Raw genomic sequence first — 16,234 nt, 5'->3', positions numbered from 1 at the left:
ATCCCACGTTATGAAGACCTTTGAACGGCTGCTGCTCCAACACCTCAGACCCCAGGTCCAACAGGCACAGGATCGCCTGCAGTTTGCATACCAGGCAAAGGTGGGCGTGGACGATGCCATCCTCTATCTTCTACACAGGGCTTACTCTCATCTGGACAAAGGGAGCAGCGTGATGAGAATCATGTTCTTTGATTTCTCAAGCGCCTTCGACACCATCCATCCCCTCCTACTGAGAGACCAGCTGACCGAGATGAGGGTGGACTCGTACCTGGTGAGGTGGATCACGGACTACCTCACAGAGAGACCACAGTACGTCAGACTGAAGGACTGCACATCTGACACTGTGGTCAGCAGCACCGGAGCACCACAGGGGACCGTGCTCTCCCCTGTCCTGTTCACCCTGTACACCTCTGACTTCCAGTATAACTCTGAGCTCTGCCACATGCAGAAATACTCGGACGACACTGCGATAGTTGCTTGTGTCAGGGATGGACAGGAGGAGGAGTACAGGAGCCTGATCGAGGACTTTGTGACGTGGTGCAGTGACAACCATCTGCAACTAAACACCTCCAAGACCAAGGAGATGGTTGCTGCAGAGTCCATCAGTGTTCACTAATCCATTCATACACACACTGATGGTAGAGGCTGCTTCAGTATTAACTCATCCATTCATACACATTCACACACTGATGGTAGAGGCTGCTTCAGTATTAACTCATCCATTCATACACATTCACACACTGATGGTAGAGGCTGCTTCAGTATTAACTCATCCATTCATACACATTATTCACAGCCTTCAAAGCAGTGGGAGCAACATGGGGTTTAGAGTCTTGCTCAAGGACACATTGGACATGTGGCTGCAGGAGCTGGGTATCGAACCCCCGACTTTAAGGTTGAGAGACGACCGACTCTACCACATAGCAGTTAAAACAAGCAAACAGAAGTTAATTAACCCGGCAGAGTCAGCTGTCTTATTTGCTCTGCAGCGTAGCTTCACTGCGTTTGAGTATTTACGTCCACAACAACAACAACAATAATAAAGGAAGCCATATGGGAGCGTCTGCATGATTGTTTTTATTGTCACACGGCTGAATGATTATTCCACAGTGGACCCAGATCCACGGTCTGAATCTATTTGCATATCAAAGTCCCTGCTGCAGCCAGTACTGAGCGTGTTGGAGAGCAGGGTTAAAATAATGACTCACCTGTGAGGTGGTTACAGTCATCACAAACACATCTTTGATGATTACTGTGACATTAAACCAAATGACACATGAGCCTGTAAAATACCCCGATGATTCTTACAGAGTGAAAAGATCATTAGCTGGATGTTATTATTGTTGCTGTATCATCACTTTTAAAGGAAAGAATGTGACAACAACAGGAATAAATTAGACACATGTTCCTCTACAGAATCAACAGTCTTTGGCAATCTGATAAATAAGCACACAGATTCAAACCATCTCAACCAATCAGAAGAAAGATGCTGCACTGATGTTTGTGAGGCTGCTGCACACGGGGCTCCATGTTCATGGAGCTGCTTCAGTGATGAGGAAGAGGAGCAGGAGAGGGAGGAGAGAAGAGAGGAGGAGGAGAGAAGAGAAGAGAGAGGAGGAGGAGAAAGTGAGAGGAGGAAAGAGGAGGAGGAGAGATGCGAGAGGAGGAAAGAGGAGGAAGAGAGGAGGAGGAGAGATGCGAGAGGAGGAAAGAGGAGGAAGAGAGGAGGAGGAGAGATGCGAGAGGAGGAGAGAGGAAGAGGAGAGAAGGAGGAGGAGAGAAGTGAGAGGAGGAGAGGAGAGAAGAGAGAGGAGGAGAGGAGAGAAGAGAGAGGAGGAAAGAGGAGAGGAGGAGAGAAGTGAGAGGAGGAAAGAGGAGGAGGAGAGATGCGAGAGGAGGAGAGAGGAGGAGGAGAGATGCGAGAGGAGGAAAGAGGAGGAAGAGAGGAGGAGAGAGGAGGAGGAGAGGAGGAGGAGAGATGCGAGAGGAGGAGAGAGGAGGAGGAGAGGAGGAGGAGGAGAGGAGGAGGAGGAGAGATGCGAGAGGAGGAGAGAGGAGGAGGAGAGGAGGAGGAGAGGATGGATGGGAGCTAATGTGATGCAGAAAGGCACAGAGTGGGTGAACTTCTCCAGGTGAACCTGTTCAGGTGTTCAGTCCTGCAGGGTGAACTGGAAGGAGCTGGTGCTCCACTTGCTGGTGTCACAGTTGAGCATGGTGCGCTCGGTGAAGGTCACATGACCTTCTGCGTCTATCAGGATGATGGTGTTGGTCCTACACAGACAAGGACACAAAGAAACATGAAGAAAGACGAAGAGAAGAGGAGCTGCACCAACATCCATCAGACCTTTCTACTGACTGCTGGAAGGACCAAACAAATGTAGTTCTTCAAGTTTCTCCTCCCTCTTCCTCCCTCTCCCTCCTTCCTCTCTTCCCTCCTCCTGCTCCTCCCTCTCTCTTCCCTCCTCCTCCTCCCTCTCACTCTCTCTCTCCTCCTCCTCTTGCTCCTCCCTCTCTCTCCTCCTCCCTCTCCTCTCTCTTCTCCTCCTCCTCCTGCTGAAACAAATCCTAATGTAACCTTACATCCCTCCTTTAGTGAGCTAACGAGACTTTAACCTGATGATGTCATGGCAGACTTGAACCTGATGATGTCATGGCAGACTTGAACCTGATGATGTCATGCCAGACTTGAACCTGATGATGTCATGGCAGACTTTAACCTGATGATGTCATGCCAGACTTGATCCTGATGATGTCATGCCAGACTTGATCCTGATGATGTCATGCCAGACTTGATCCTGATGATGTCATGCCAGACTTGATCCTGATGATGTCATGGCAGACTTGAACCTGATGATCTCATGCCAGACTTGAACCTGATGATCTCATGCCAGACTTGAACCTGATGATGTCATGCCAGACTTTATCCTGATGATGTCATGGCAGACTTTATCCTGATGATGTCATGGCAGACTTTAACCTGATGTCATGCCAGACTTTATCCTGATGATGTCATGCCAGACTTTATCCTGATGATGTCATGGCAGACTTGAACCTGATGATGTCATGGCAGACTTGAACCTGATGATGTCATGGCAGACTTGAACCTGATGATGTCATGGCAGACTTGAACCTGATGATGTCATGGCAGACTTGAACCTGATGATGTCATGGCAGACTTGAACCTGATGATGTCATGGCAGACTTGAACCTGATGATGTCAGGGCAGACTTTAACCTGATGATGTCAGGGCAGACTTTAACCTGATGATGTAATGGCAGACTTGAACCTGATGATGTCATGCCAGACTTGAACCTGATGATGTCATGCCAGACTTGAACCTGATGATGTCATGCCAGACTTGAACCTGATGATGTCATGCCAGACTTGAACCTGATGATGTCATGCCAGACTTGAACCTGATGATGTCATGCCAGACTTGAACCTGATGATGTCATGCCAGACTTGAACCTGATGATGTCATGCCAGACTTGAACCTGATGATGTCATGCCAGACTTGAACCTGATGATGTCATGGCAGACTTGAACCTGATGATGTCATGGCAGACTTGAACCTGATGATGTCATGGCAGACTTGAACCTGATGATGTCATGGCAGACTTGAACCTGATGATGTCATGGCAGACTTGAACCTGATGATGTCAGGGCAGACTTGAACCTGATGATGTCAGGGCAGACTTGAACCTGATGATGTCAGGGCAGACTTTAACCTGATGATGTCATGGCAGACTTGAACCTGATGATGTCATGCCAGACTTGAACCTGATGATGTCATGCCAGACTTGAACCTGATGATGTCATGCCAGACTTGAACCTGATGATGTCATGCCAGACTTGAACCTGATGATGTCATGCCAGACTTGAACCTGATGATGTCATGCCAGACTTGAACCTGATGATGTCATGCCAGACTTTAACCTAATGATGTCATGCCAGACTTTAACCTGATGATGTCATGCCAGACTTTAACCTGATGATGTCATGCCAGACTTTAACCTGATGATGTCATGCCAGACTTTAACCTGATGATGTCATGCCAGACTTGAACCTGATGATGTCATGCCAGACTTTAACCTGATGATGTCATACCAGACTTTAACCTGATGATGTCATGCCAGACTTTAACCTGATGATGTCATGCCAGACTTTATCCTGATGATGTCATGGCAGACTTGAACCTGATGATGTCATGGCAGACTTGAACCTGATGATGTCATGGCAGACTTGAACCTGATGATGTCATGCCAGACTTTAACCTGATGATGTCATGCCAGACTTTATCCTGATGATGTCATGGCAGACTTTATCCTGATGATGTCATGCCAGACTTTAACCTGATGATGTCATGCCAGACTTTAACCCTTGGTTGTTGTTGTTCAATAAAGCTACAAAGTTTGGACGCTCTGGCGTCGGCTGGATTGTTTGTTTGTATTTTAATTATATTCAATTCATATTTAACCTATAGATGATTAAAAGACTAAATCACAGAACGCCATGATGGCAGTATGGATAAGTTCAGTTGTTAATTGCAGATCCAGGTTTAGATCAGCTGCTCACAACGGTCGGATGAATTTACGGCATGTTTGACATTTCTTTATGACACACTTGGACAGTGAGAGCAAAGCCAGAAGACGACTTTAGGACCTTTTTATTTCCCGATTGTACCAGCACTAACTTGGCGGACAGCGTCACCATGGCAACAGCATGTTTAATTCGTCTTCCCCCTCCCATTAACAAAACAGTGAGATATGTAAACGAGCCGACTGCATGAAGGTGCAGTCACAGGAGCACACTGACCTTGTGCCATAATGAGGGGAGCGAACACACACCGCTGACAGAGCCTGGATCATGGTCTGGCTGTAACCGTCCCCCTGGCTCTCCTGAGCTGGATCAGGTGTGTTCCTGTTAAACACACAAGAAACCTGTTTGAGAGGCAGCTGATACTGTGTTCAGTATAAACAACACCTGCAGGGGTCCCTGGACCAGTCTGATAGAAACTCACAGCTCTCTGACTTTCTCAGGAACAAAAGCAGCTGTTTATACATAAACAGCTGCTGTTTGATAGTTTCTACACAAAGTGAAAGAAGCATTCACATATATCCAGATCATTTCACTGCTCTCTCCCTGTCAGACAGGAGGCGGGGCCTGAAGTAAAAAAGAAAGTACATGGAAGTAGGAGGCGAAGCAACAGAGTCCACTTCACGGCGTGAAGGTGTTTTCATGACTTACAGATCCTCATTGTTGAGGACGCCAAGCAGCTCTTGCACGAGTCCGTCACAGGTCAGCGACTGATCGTCGATGACGCTGGTGAAGTGTCGCTTTCCCTGCAGCAGTTTCCTCCACGGAGTGTCCAGCAACGAGTTACTCAAGCCGTACACTCCTGCTGACGGGCGCACGAGTGAAAAACAGAAACGTTAGTAAGAGTCTGTGAGACGTGTAACGCTGTAAGGTCACGCTCTGAAGAACGGGCCAGGGGCCAAGAGGAGAGGTGAGATGAACGGTTTCCACGGCGACCACATTCAAACACAGACCTGGTTTGAGATGGATGGGTTCAGGGCTGCCTCTGTTTCCATAGTAACACACCGTGTCCTGTTTGGCTCTGCATGGGACACATGAGAGATTTATTATAATACAAGCTTTGTCAGGAGTCCTTGAGCTCATGAAAACAATGATGATTAACAGCAGCGTTCCTGAGGGTCGGTTTGAGGAGGCATGAACACCGGGGAAAAACAGCGAGCAGCTGGGGTTAACCCCGTCCTATAGGAACAACAGGGAACACCTCCGACCAGCACGAACCCTGCAGTGACCGGGGGAGATGCTCCTCATTATTCAGCCTCCAAAATGTGTCTGACATCAGCCTGACATCAAGGGCATCAGTGACGGCTCTGCTCCAGCAGAGTGAATCATAAGTTCGGACCGAAGCCTTTGAAGCAGCCAGGGAATTATCTCTCCTTTATGTCCATTTTATGACAGCTGTAGCACGGGCATCAGTCACATCTGAAATGTGGTGCAACACTGCTCAATAATGTGGGACCTGAAAAGTTTCGCAGAGGAGAACGGACGAGAGAAGAGCGCAGAGTGTTACTGAAACTTTGAAAAGCTAACCTTTGGTGTGAGCCGTGACGGAAACACAAACAGACTTCTTAAATGATACAGGCTGAAATGTTTGATGCACCGTCCAAGTCAAAATGTAGATAGAACTGTAAATAGAGATTTAAAGTGAAGGGCGCCGTCACACGCCATGCTTCACTCCTGAAGTGCAGTTTGTTTGTGTGGGCGGGGTTTTCTCTCTTCATCTAAGTATGCTTACTGCTCAATAGATAGACGTTTGCATTGGGGATTTAAACATGCATGTGATTTGTCAGTGCGTCATCTTAAACATGCTGTCGCCTCCGTGCAGACGAGGTCATCAGCAGGGTTTACTCAGGATCTGCCGGAGCAGGAAGGACAATATGTGTCTCAGTCCAAACACGCTCTGATGTTGACTCTGCTGACAGAAGACGCTGCACATTGACAAGCAGATGGAACCTGAGGGGGGAAAGCTTCCTGTTCTGCACGAAGCAAACACACAGTCTGATCTGGTTTTAGTGGCCTGGAGTCAACAGAGACACTCACAGGGAGACAGCTCTATTTCTGCTAGCTGAACCTGGCTAAGCAATTGAGAGTCGTGTCAGGTGTGCAGTGGGCAGAGATGAGCGAACAGCAGGAGGTGAAGGCCAGCGGGCAGAGAGAGAGAGGAGGAGGAGATGTGATCAGTATGCTGGCTGCAAGGCGTCCTAATGAAGAGGCCTCGATGCTGGAGCTGCTCTCCCCAACGCCAGCTGTGGAGTGGTTGGATGAGTTTCCAACATCATCAGTTCACTGTGTGTGTGTGTGTGTGTGTGTGTGAGATTCCCGATGGCATTATCGCACGCTCACACACACACGCACGCACGCACGCACGCACGCACGCACGCACGCACGGGAACAGAACGCCTGTGAGATCACACGCTCATGAAGAGATGAAAGAGAAGTTCAAGCCCTCCATGTTAACTCAGAGTTCAACATGAACTCCTGCCCTCAACAACAATAAGTTTACAGGTGTGTGTGAAGGTGTGTGAAGGTGAGTGAAGGTGTGTGAAGGTGTGTGAAGGTGAGTGAAGGTGTGTGAAGGTGTGTGAAGGTGAGTGAAGGTGTGTGAAGGTGTGTGAAGGTGAGTGAAGGTGTGTGAAGGTGTGTGAAGGTGAGTGAAGGTGTGTGAAGGTGTGTGAAGGTGAGTGAAGGTGTGTGAAGGTGTGTGAAGGTGAGTGAAGGTGTGTGAAGGTGTGTGAAGGTGTGTGAAGGTGTGTGAAGGTGAGTGAAGGTGTGTGAAGGTGAGTGAAGGTGAGTGAAGGTGTGTGAAGGTGAGTGAAGGTGTGTGAAGGTGAGTGAAGGTGTGTGAAGGTGTGTGAAGGTGTGTGAAGGTGTGTGAAGGTGTGTGAAGGTGAGTGAAGGTGAGTGAAGGTGTGTGAAGGTGTGTGAAGGTGAGTGAAGGTGTGTGAAGGTGTGTGAAGGTGAGTGAAGGTGAGTGAAGGTGTGTGAAGGTGTGTGAAGGTGTGTGAAGGTGAGTGAAGGTGTGTGAAGGTGTGTGAAGGTGAGTGAAGGTGTGTGAAGGTGTGTGAAGGTGAGTGAAGGTGTGTGAAGGTGTGTGAAGGTGTGTGAAGGTGTGTGAAGGTGTGTGAAGGTGAGTGAAGGTGTGTGAAGGTGTGTGAAGGTGTGTGAAGGTGAGTGAAGGTGAGTGAAGGTGAGTGAAGGTGAGTGAAGGTGAGTGAAGGTGTGTGAAGGTGTGTGAAGGTGTGTGAAGGTGTGTGAAGGTGTGTGAAGGTGAGTGAAGGTGCAGCGTGTCAGGGGGAGGGGCATGAGCATAATTCAGTCATAGGAGGACGTGTATTTATAAAGCTAATAAAGCTAACACTGACTCACCTGTCAGTACTACTACTACTACCTCATGGTGAAATACTCACAAGTGTCTATCAATTGTCTGTCGTTCGTTATTTGTTGTCCAAAATGTCTTTAGTTAAGTTATCTGTTTTATAGTAATGTTTTTTATTACTAGTTTTTTAGTGCTCTTTTTATGCACTGCAGGTTTGCACTGGGGGTTGGGGGGGATTGCAATTTCATCTGTGCTGTATGTTTAACATGGAGCATATTTGACAAATAAACAACCTTGAACCTTGAGTATGTTACACAGGTGTCACTATAAGTGAAGGGCCGTCACTTTGGTGTGCTTTTGTCTTTGTCATGTAATTTGAACAGGAGGATTTTCATCACTCTTATCAAATCTTGACTTTGTTCAATACTTTCAGTTCGTATATATATGTATACCGTAAATTCCGGACTATAAGCCGCTACTTTTTTCTCACACTTCGAGCACTGCGGCTTCTACTCCGGTGCGGCTAATGCATGGATTTTTTATGGGGGACAATGAGCTTCTGCCGCAAAAACATTTGACTTCGTCACGTCGGATCTTAATATCAGTCATTTTGCGCTTCATGCACGCACCCTCATGATGGAAAACACACAGAGAAATACATTTGATGCAGCTTTCAAGTTAAAGGCGATCGACCTGGCTGTCAAAGAAGCTAACAGAGCTGCTGCACGTTAAGATGACACTGACAGCGACAACAGAGACTGAGGAAGTGAGTAATGAAGTCATTCTGAGGCAGTGAATGGATGGACTTTTTCTTGTGAATATATATATATATATATATATATATATATATATATATATATATATATACATCTTTTTCATCAGCCGTGTTACAGACACCGTCGGCTAGGCTTCGTATTGTAACGGTTCATGGTTCATGTTGTAAAGTCAGTAGTTGATAATGTGTTCATAATTCCGATTATGTGGAGAGTCAGTGAATGCACCAGCGAGAACGTGTTGAGTGGCTGTATGAGAGAACGCTGGGGGAGAGAGTTGGATTGTTACGGCAAGTTATGTGTTGCTCTCTGCTGTAAACGGCGTGGTCACGGCCGACAGTGATCGGGTTATTAAAAGTTATTATTTGAACGCTCTCGTCGTCCTTTAACGTCCGTACGGACGCTACAGTATTTGCGGATGTTACCGGTAGCCTACGTCTGTGTAAATAGCTCTTGTTATAGCGTGGACACCTGCGGCTTATAATCAAGTGCGGCTTATATATGTACAAATACATTTATTTACTTATTTTTAGCCGGTGCGGCTAATATCCAGGTGCGCTCAATAGTACGGAATTTACGGTATATATATATATATATATTTTTGTTTTCATAATATTAATTATATATTAACATTATATTATATTAATTACAATAACATAATAATATATTATTACTATCATTATATACATAATAATAATAACAATAATAATAATAATAATATTAAAAGAAATGGATTTCTTGAAAAATAAAATGAATAATGATTATAATAAATAAATAATTATATATACATACATATATAATATTTAATTAATATTATTAAATATATATAAATTATTTATAATAATATTTACATTATTACTATTATTATATTATTATTATAAATAAATAATAAAATAAAAGGATTTAGTGAAAAATGAGGGGAGGATTTGAAAAGGGTAATTTACTTCTGGAATCAAAGATCTTGAAAAAGTGGGCGGTCACTGTCGAGCTCTGTTAAAGGTCGACTACTCTCATTGGCTGCCATCAGACAACACAAGTAGAGCTGACAGTGATGCGTTAATATGTTTCAGCATACATGGGTCATGAGTCCAGAGTCCTCTTCCCCCATCAGGTCTTTGGTACCGGTGTGTTAGCGTCTGCGGGGGCCTGCAGCATGATTTGATTTTTCTCTGCTGAAACAGATGACCACGTCCAGCCCAGTCAGGCTGCTGGGTGAAACAGGAGAATAAATCCCTCTAACTTCTTAAAGCTGTGAGATTGTGTTTGTCTGAAAGCGTGCACATGAGCAGGAGCCTCTTTAGAAAACCTTAATGCCGGCTCCTCCACTTCGGTCCTGCGAGCACACAAGAGATGAGGACATACTCACAGCTGAACTCTTCTCTTCGTGACACTTTGTTACTCACTTGAACTCGGCTGTGATGAGGTTGAAGCCGTTGTACACGTGGCTTTCTGCCGACACCTTCCTGAGGTACGAGAGGCTGTCCTGGTCCTTGTCCATCAGGTAGTTGGAGACTAGAAACCCTGCAGATCAGAAACAGTTAAAGAAAGTTTCTCATGAGACCAGCATCTCCAGTGTTTGAGGAACTGAACACAAACGTGTCAGAGGTTTGATCTAAAGGAGCCGGCACGCCGCGGAGAGCGTCGTTTAATGTGTCCCGTCTGTCTTTTTTCACCCGACCTGACACGTCGACTCTGCGGTGGTCGGTCTGCTTGGCTCGTCACCTCAGAGAATCAGTGACGAAAGCAAGTAAACGACTTTTTAATCTCACATTATGCTCTATATATGACGAGTAAAGGGCGACAGCGGCGTGAAAATGTCACCTCGTGTCATAACCGTTCATCAGCACGCTTCTCCGTCCTCTTCCCGTTGGATTTTTGCGGTTGATTACAGACCAGCGCCGCCTGCTGTCGAGGAGTTATTTCCTCTCACGCGTGTGCAGAGCGTGCGTGGTGGTTGGCTGTCGACTGAGATCTTAACGGCGTGTTTTTGGCCGACACAACAGGTGTTGTGAGGCGACGCCACCGGCGGCCATCTTAGCCAGGAGCTCTGTAACGGTCTGTTTGGAGTGTCTGGTCCTCTACATTCAGTCAGTGTTTCTGAGACGGGCTGGTGGCGTGCTCACCTCTGCCCTGTGCGTCAGGGTTGGGATGTCCCTCCATGTAGTTGGTGATGGCGGCGAGCTTTCCCCGCTTGCTGATCCCCAGCCATGACCCTCCTTCTTTACCATACTCAAGGTCCAGGCCTGAAGAACACACATGGATCATGTCTTTATTCTGAACGCTTTCAACTCATTCACAACCCAACATCAGCAGTCAGTCCACGTTAAAGGGACGCTCCATGAAACAATGAGCTCATGTGCGTTTAGCAGCCAGTAAAGACATCCGGAGGAACAGCCGGACAACAACCAGATGTGTTGGATTAATAACTCCACAAGAACGCCGTCTCAACTCGTCTCCTCCAGCGCTCTCTGTCCTGCTGAGAGGTTCCACATGTTCCAGCACAGAGTTTTGTAATCTGGGTCAGATTATTGGGAAACTGAGAAAATGTTCAACTGGTAGACTTCCAACTAGACGAGGTCAACCAGACAGAAACATCTTCAAAACCGCAGAAGAAGAAGAAGAAGGAGGATTAGGAGTTTCCCCCACAATAACAACATTATGATTATTGATCTATCGTAGTGCTTCAAGGAAAGGAACAAATATTTAGATGTCTATCCCCGGCTCACGTCTGCCCTGAACACAAAGATGAGATCTGATTTTCCCTAATCTGATTCAAACCTCACATCCAGCTGGTTCTGAATCTGATTCAATCTGAACGTCTGGGTCACTTAAAACAACAAGAGAAGAACAGCAGGAATAAAACCAACATGGAGGAGCCGTGGAGGGTTTGTGCCAGACACTTCTCTGCCATCCATCCTGCTGTGTAACCTGTTACCATAGAAACCAATGTGGATCATACCACATCCATACAGACGGGCAGATCAGATATGGCCCCTTTAATCTGTGACATTCGGTCAGTTAGATCGGCGTCAGTCTGAACAAAGTCTCATGGTCTCAGTTAGTTTTGTCATGGTCTTCAACACTACCCCTTCAAGTGAATCTGGTTCTAGTTCAGAGCTGGTTGAACTTGAACCCGTCAGCTTTTCCACAGACAAGTGCTTTAAAAGAATCCCATCAGGACGTCACTGAGTACGCCTGATCTCCCTGAAACATTCAAACCCTCATGTTTGAATAAAGACCCTGAATGCTTTCTTTTTACCCTGACCCTGTACGTTTATTTGTTTATTTACCCTGACCCTGTATGTTTATTTATTTATTTACCCTGACCCTGTACGTTTATTTATTTATTTACCCTGACCCTGTACGTTTATTTATTTATTTACCCTGAACGTTTATTTATTTATTTACCCTGACCCTGTACGTTTATTTATTTACCCTGACCCTGTATGTTTATTTATTTACCCTGACCCTGTATGTTTATTTATTTATTTACCCTGACCCTGTATGTTTATTTATTTATTTACCCTGACCCTGTACGTTTATTTATTTATTTACCCTGACCCTGTACGTTTATTTATTTACCCTGACCCAGTATGTTTATTTATTTATTTACCCTGACCCTGTACGTTTATTTATTTATTTACCCTGACCTTGTACGTTTATTTATTTATTTACCCTGACCCTGTACGTTTATTTATTTATTTACCCTGACCCTGTACGTTTATTTATTTACCCTGACCCTGTATGTTTATTTATTTATTTACCCTGACCCTGTATGTTTATTTATTTACCCTGACCCTGTATGTTTATTTATTTATTTACCCTGACCCTGTATGTTTATTTATTTACCCTGACCCTGTACGTTTATTTATTTATTTACCCTGACCCTGTATGTTTATTTATTTATTTATTTACCCTGACCCTGTACGTTTATTTATTTATTTACCCTGACCCTGTACGTTTATTTATTTATTTACCCTGACCCTGTACGTTTATTTATTTATTTACCCTGAACGTTTATTTATTCATTTACCCTGACCCTGTATGTTTATTTATTTATTTACCCTGAACCTGTACGTTTATTTATTTATTTACCCTGACCCTGTACGTTTATTTATTTACCCTGACCCTGTACGTTTATTTATTTACCCTGACCCTATACGTTTATTTATTTATTTACCCTGACCCTGTACGTTTATTTATTTATTCACCCTGACCCTGTACGTTTATTTATTTACCCTGACCCTATACGTTTATTTATTTATTTACCCTGACCCTGTACGTTTATTTATTTACCCTGACCCTATACGTTTATTTATTTATTTACCCTGACCCTGTACGTTTATTTATTTATTCACCCTGACCCTGTACGTTTATTTCTTTATTCACCCTGACCCTGTACGTTTATTTATTTATTTATTTACCCTGACCCTGTACGTTTATTTATTTATTTACCCTGACCCTGTACGTTTATTTATTTATTTACCCTGACCCTGTACGTTTATTTATTTATTTACCCTGACCCTGTACGTTTATTTATTTATTTACCCTGAACGTTTATTTATTTATTTACCCTGACCCATTACTTTTTTTTTTTTAAACAATATTTTATTACATTTTAAATAAAAAAACAAAATAAGGAACCAGTCAGCACAAGATCCATCCAATCAAACATACAGATTGCAATAAAGAGAGACAAAGACAACAATCAGCACACATGGTCATCACATACCAACACATGGGTAACATTATTATCTATACTTTTTCCATTTCCTTCCCTGGTAACAAGATACAAATCAAGCATCAGTATCATTACATAGCTTATCGTTTACTTGTAAAAACAAAGGAAGAGCACCCCTGTTGTAGCAGACCAAGAAGGTCCTCAGGAAGATAACTAAGAAATGGTTGCCAAATTAGATAAAAAACGTTATCATTCCCCTTCAAGGAGGCTTTGAGGTGTTCAATGGGGAAAACTTGGAAAGTCTATTTGTACCATTGAGTAACCGAGGGAGGCTTCTCCTTTATCCACTGTACAAGAACACAGCGCCTTGCTAAGAGCAGAAGTGTTTCCAGTAAGGTCAAAGGTCACTGCCTCATAGGGATATTCAAAAGGAATAGGCCCGGATCTGTCTTTATTATTTTGAGTAGTATTAAATTAAATTATTAAAAAATTAAATTTATCTATTTAATTATTTTTTACCCTGACCCTGTACATTTACTTATTTATTTTTTACCCTGAACCATTACTTGTATTACCCTGACCCTGTACTTTTATTTATTTTTCACCATGACCCTGTATGTTTATTTTGTATTTATTTTTTACTCTGACCCTGTACATTTATTTTTTTATTTATCTACCCTAATGCTGTACGTTTATTTTTTATTCTGACCATGTACACTTTATTTTTTTACTCTGGCCCTGTGCGTTTATTTATTTTTTTTACTCTGGCCCTGTGTGTTTATTTATTTTTTTTACTCTGGCCCTGTGTGTTTATTTATTTATTTTATTTTTTACTCTGACCCTCTAATTAAATTTCTTTCCCTGTTTCACTTCCTAACTGGATATAGAAAAGTCTGCTGCTCTTCCTGGCGATCAATAAAGACAGGTCCACTTACCGGGACAGTGGTCTTCCTCCCCAGGGGTCTGAACAGAGAGCTATCATGATCCCACCGGGAGGTATAGCTTACTTCCCTCCTCATCATGTTACCCCCCCCCCCCCCAAGACAGAGCCATTTATTCTTGTCACATGGCATTAAAGCAGCCATCAATTAAAGGCCCACTACTGGAGTCCTGACCCCTCTATTACAGGGGGGGGGGGGGGGGGGGGGTGAACAACGAGGCTATCGCTGCGTTTCCTCCTTCAGCACAAAGACAGGATGATTGATTTCCCCCTCCTCGGCTTCTGTGTGTATCACTGAATAGAGTTACTGCAGGTTGGGAGGTAGAAAGACGTTTCTTCGTTGTCCTACACAGCTGAACAGTCTTACATAGAGCCTGTACTGTAACTGTTGTATTATTTACTGTTACAGAGGAACAGGAGGAGGCTTCAGAGGGAGGATGTGACTCTGATGTAGACAGACTCACCGCTGAGGATCTCATTGTTGGTCGCCCAGAAGTCTGCAGCTTTGGATGGCCTGTTGTAGAACTCGTCTCTGTTTGCAGCCAGAATCAGCCTGAGGAGAGGGAGGAAGCAGAGAGGAGTTACTGTTCACTCTCCATGTGACCCAACCAGCACTGAAAGAAGGAAACTTCACATGATTTCAGTCCAAGAAGGGACACACCTCCAGCTGAGGTAAAAAAAAAACAAACAAACATTGTATCGTGAAAGTGAATCGTTGAAAGTCCTGTGGTCCTCCCTGGGGGTCCTGCAGGTGGATCATGGTCTGACCTGTTTTCGTGGTCAAACAGGAGAGGAAATGTTGGCCATGTGGGAGTGTGACACCAAACCAGTAAGAACATTGTAATCAGCGACGCTCCATATCGTAGATCAGACACAGACGTTTGTCCTCCTGCCAGATGTGGTCGCTGTCGTCGGTGTTCCTTAATGGAGCGAGTTAGCACAGCTAGCGCTCTCCTGTCTGAAAGAAAGGTCACAGGTGGAGCAGTAACCATGCGTCACGTCTTCCCTGCTGACCAATGAAAATCAAGAAGCTGCCAGCTGAAAAGACGGTGCCATCAACAGCCCGTTCCCACCGAGCAGTCCGGTTCAGTCCGGTTCACTATGGTACACATTTCTTGGCGTTCCCGCTGTCAGAAGTTGGGAATGGTGACAAAAGGACTGATCTATAACTTCTTATTGTTTGGTACCCTGGTGCTGGAGAGCCCAGCGTACTGATGGGACCCTGAAGGGCGGAGCCAGACACACTGCAGTCTGTCCCGGGAGGCACGTCTTTTCAGGACCGCCCCCCCCCCCCGTGGACGACCTCGGAGGTTCAGACCTTTTCAGCGATCACTGATTGTTGTTTATTGCGTCACGTTCTTCTTCTTTGTTGAATTGATTGGCGGTCTAGTGATGAGGTACGACTGGCTGTCAAACGGGCTTTAGTGGACACAGAGCCTAACTGGGACAAAAGCTGTGATATGGATTCAAACAGTGGTAGTCCCCCTATTAATCCTTCAGGACGGGGAGCGTGGATCTTATTAGGAGCAAACAGAAGAGGGGGCTAATGATGGTCTGTTCCCACGGTGCTGTGTGACCCAACACGAGAGGGAATATCTGCTATCAGAGGAACCAGCTGCTGGGACACGTCTCCTCATCAGCTGATCGTCCCTAACACTGGGTCTCTCTGTGCTGGTGGGATGGATGTATGGGAGTGTAAACAGATCTCAGATATGGAAGCACAAAGTGCAGGTGGGGAAAGACTTCAGTCTGTGTGGTTTGAACATCACACGTCGCTCTGTAGTTGTCCTCAGGAGACGCTCCCAGGATGTCACCTGACAAATACTGAGGAAACAGAAATCCTCATGTGATTACTCCACAGTTCAGTCTGAAGATGACAATTAGACTTCCAACGGCAGACGACCTCTGGGCTCGTCAGATATCATTCACCC

General features: G+C 44.9%; 1 protein-coding gene across 4 annotated transcripts in view; it reads right to left on the bottom strand.

Annotated features, from left to right (window-relative positions):
* Window positions 1-1,081: 1,081 nt before the first annotated feature.
* Window positions 1,082-16,234, bottom strand: part of tango2 (transport and golgi organization 2 homolog) — a 43,509-nt gene continuing 28,356 nt past the window's right edge. For 2 of the 4 annotated variants that reach the window (XM_079364189.1, XM_079364187.1), the window contains exons 3-9: window positions 14,768-14,856; window positions 10,806-10,925; window positions 10,086-10,203; window positions 5,550-5,617; window positions 5,248-5,401; window positions 4,816-4,920; window positions 1,082-2,271 (exon numbers count right to left, since the gene is read on the bottom strand). In XM_079364189.1, the coding sequence (XP_079220315.1) occupies window positions 2,151-2,271; window positions 4,816-4,920; window positions 5,248-5,401; window positions 5,550-5,617; window positions 10,086-10,203; window positions 10,806-10,925; window positions 14,768-14,856 (775 nt within the window). In that variant the 3' untranslated portion in view covers window positions 1,082-2,150. The remainder of the gene's footprint in view (window positions 2,272-4,815; window positions 4,921-5,247; window positions 5,402-5,549; window positions 5,618-10,085; window positions 10,204-10,805; window positions 10,926-14,767; window positions 14,857-16,234) is intronic. The other 2 variants (XM_079364188.1, XM_079364190.1) reach the window with 2 other exon arrangements.

This window comes from Symphodus melops (genome assembly GCF_947650265.1).
Source record: "Symphodus melops genome assembly, chromosome: 1".
Classification (NCBI taxonomy): Eukaryota; Metazoa; Chordata; class Actinopteri; order Labriformes; family Labridae; genus Symphodus; species Symphodus melops.
The sequence above is the reverse complement of the archived record's forward strand: the minus strand, read 5'-3'. Positions and strand labels throughout refer to the sequence as shown.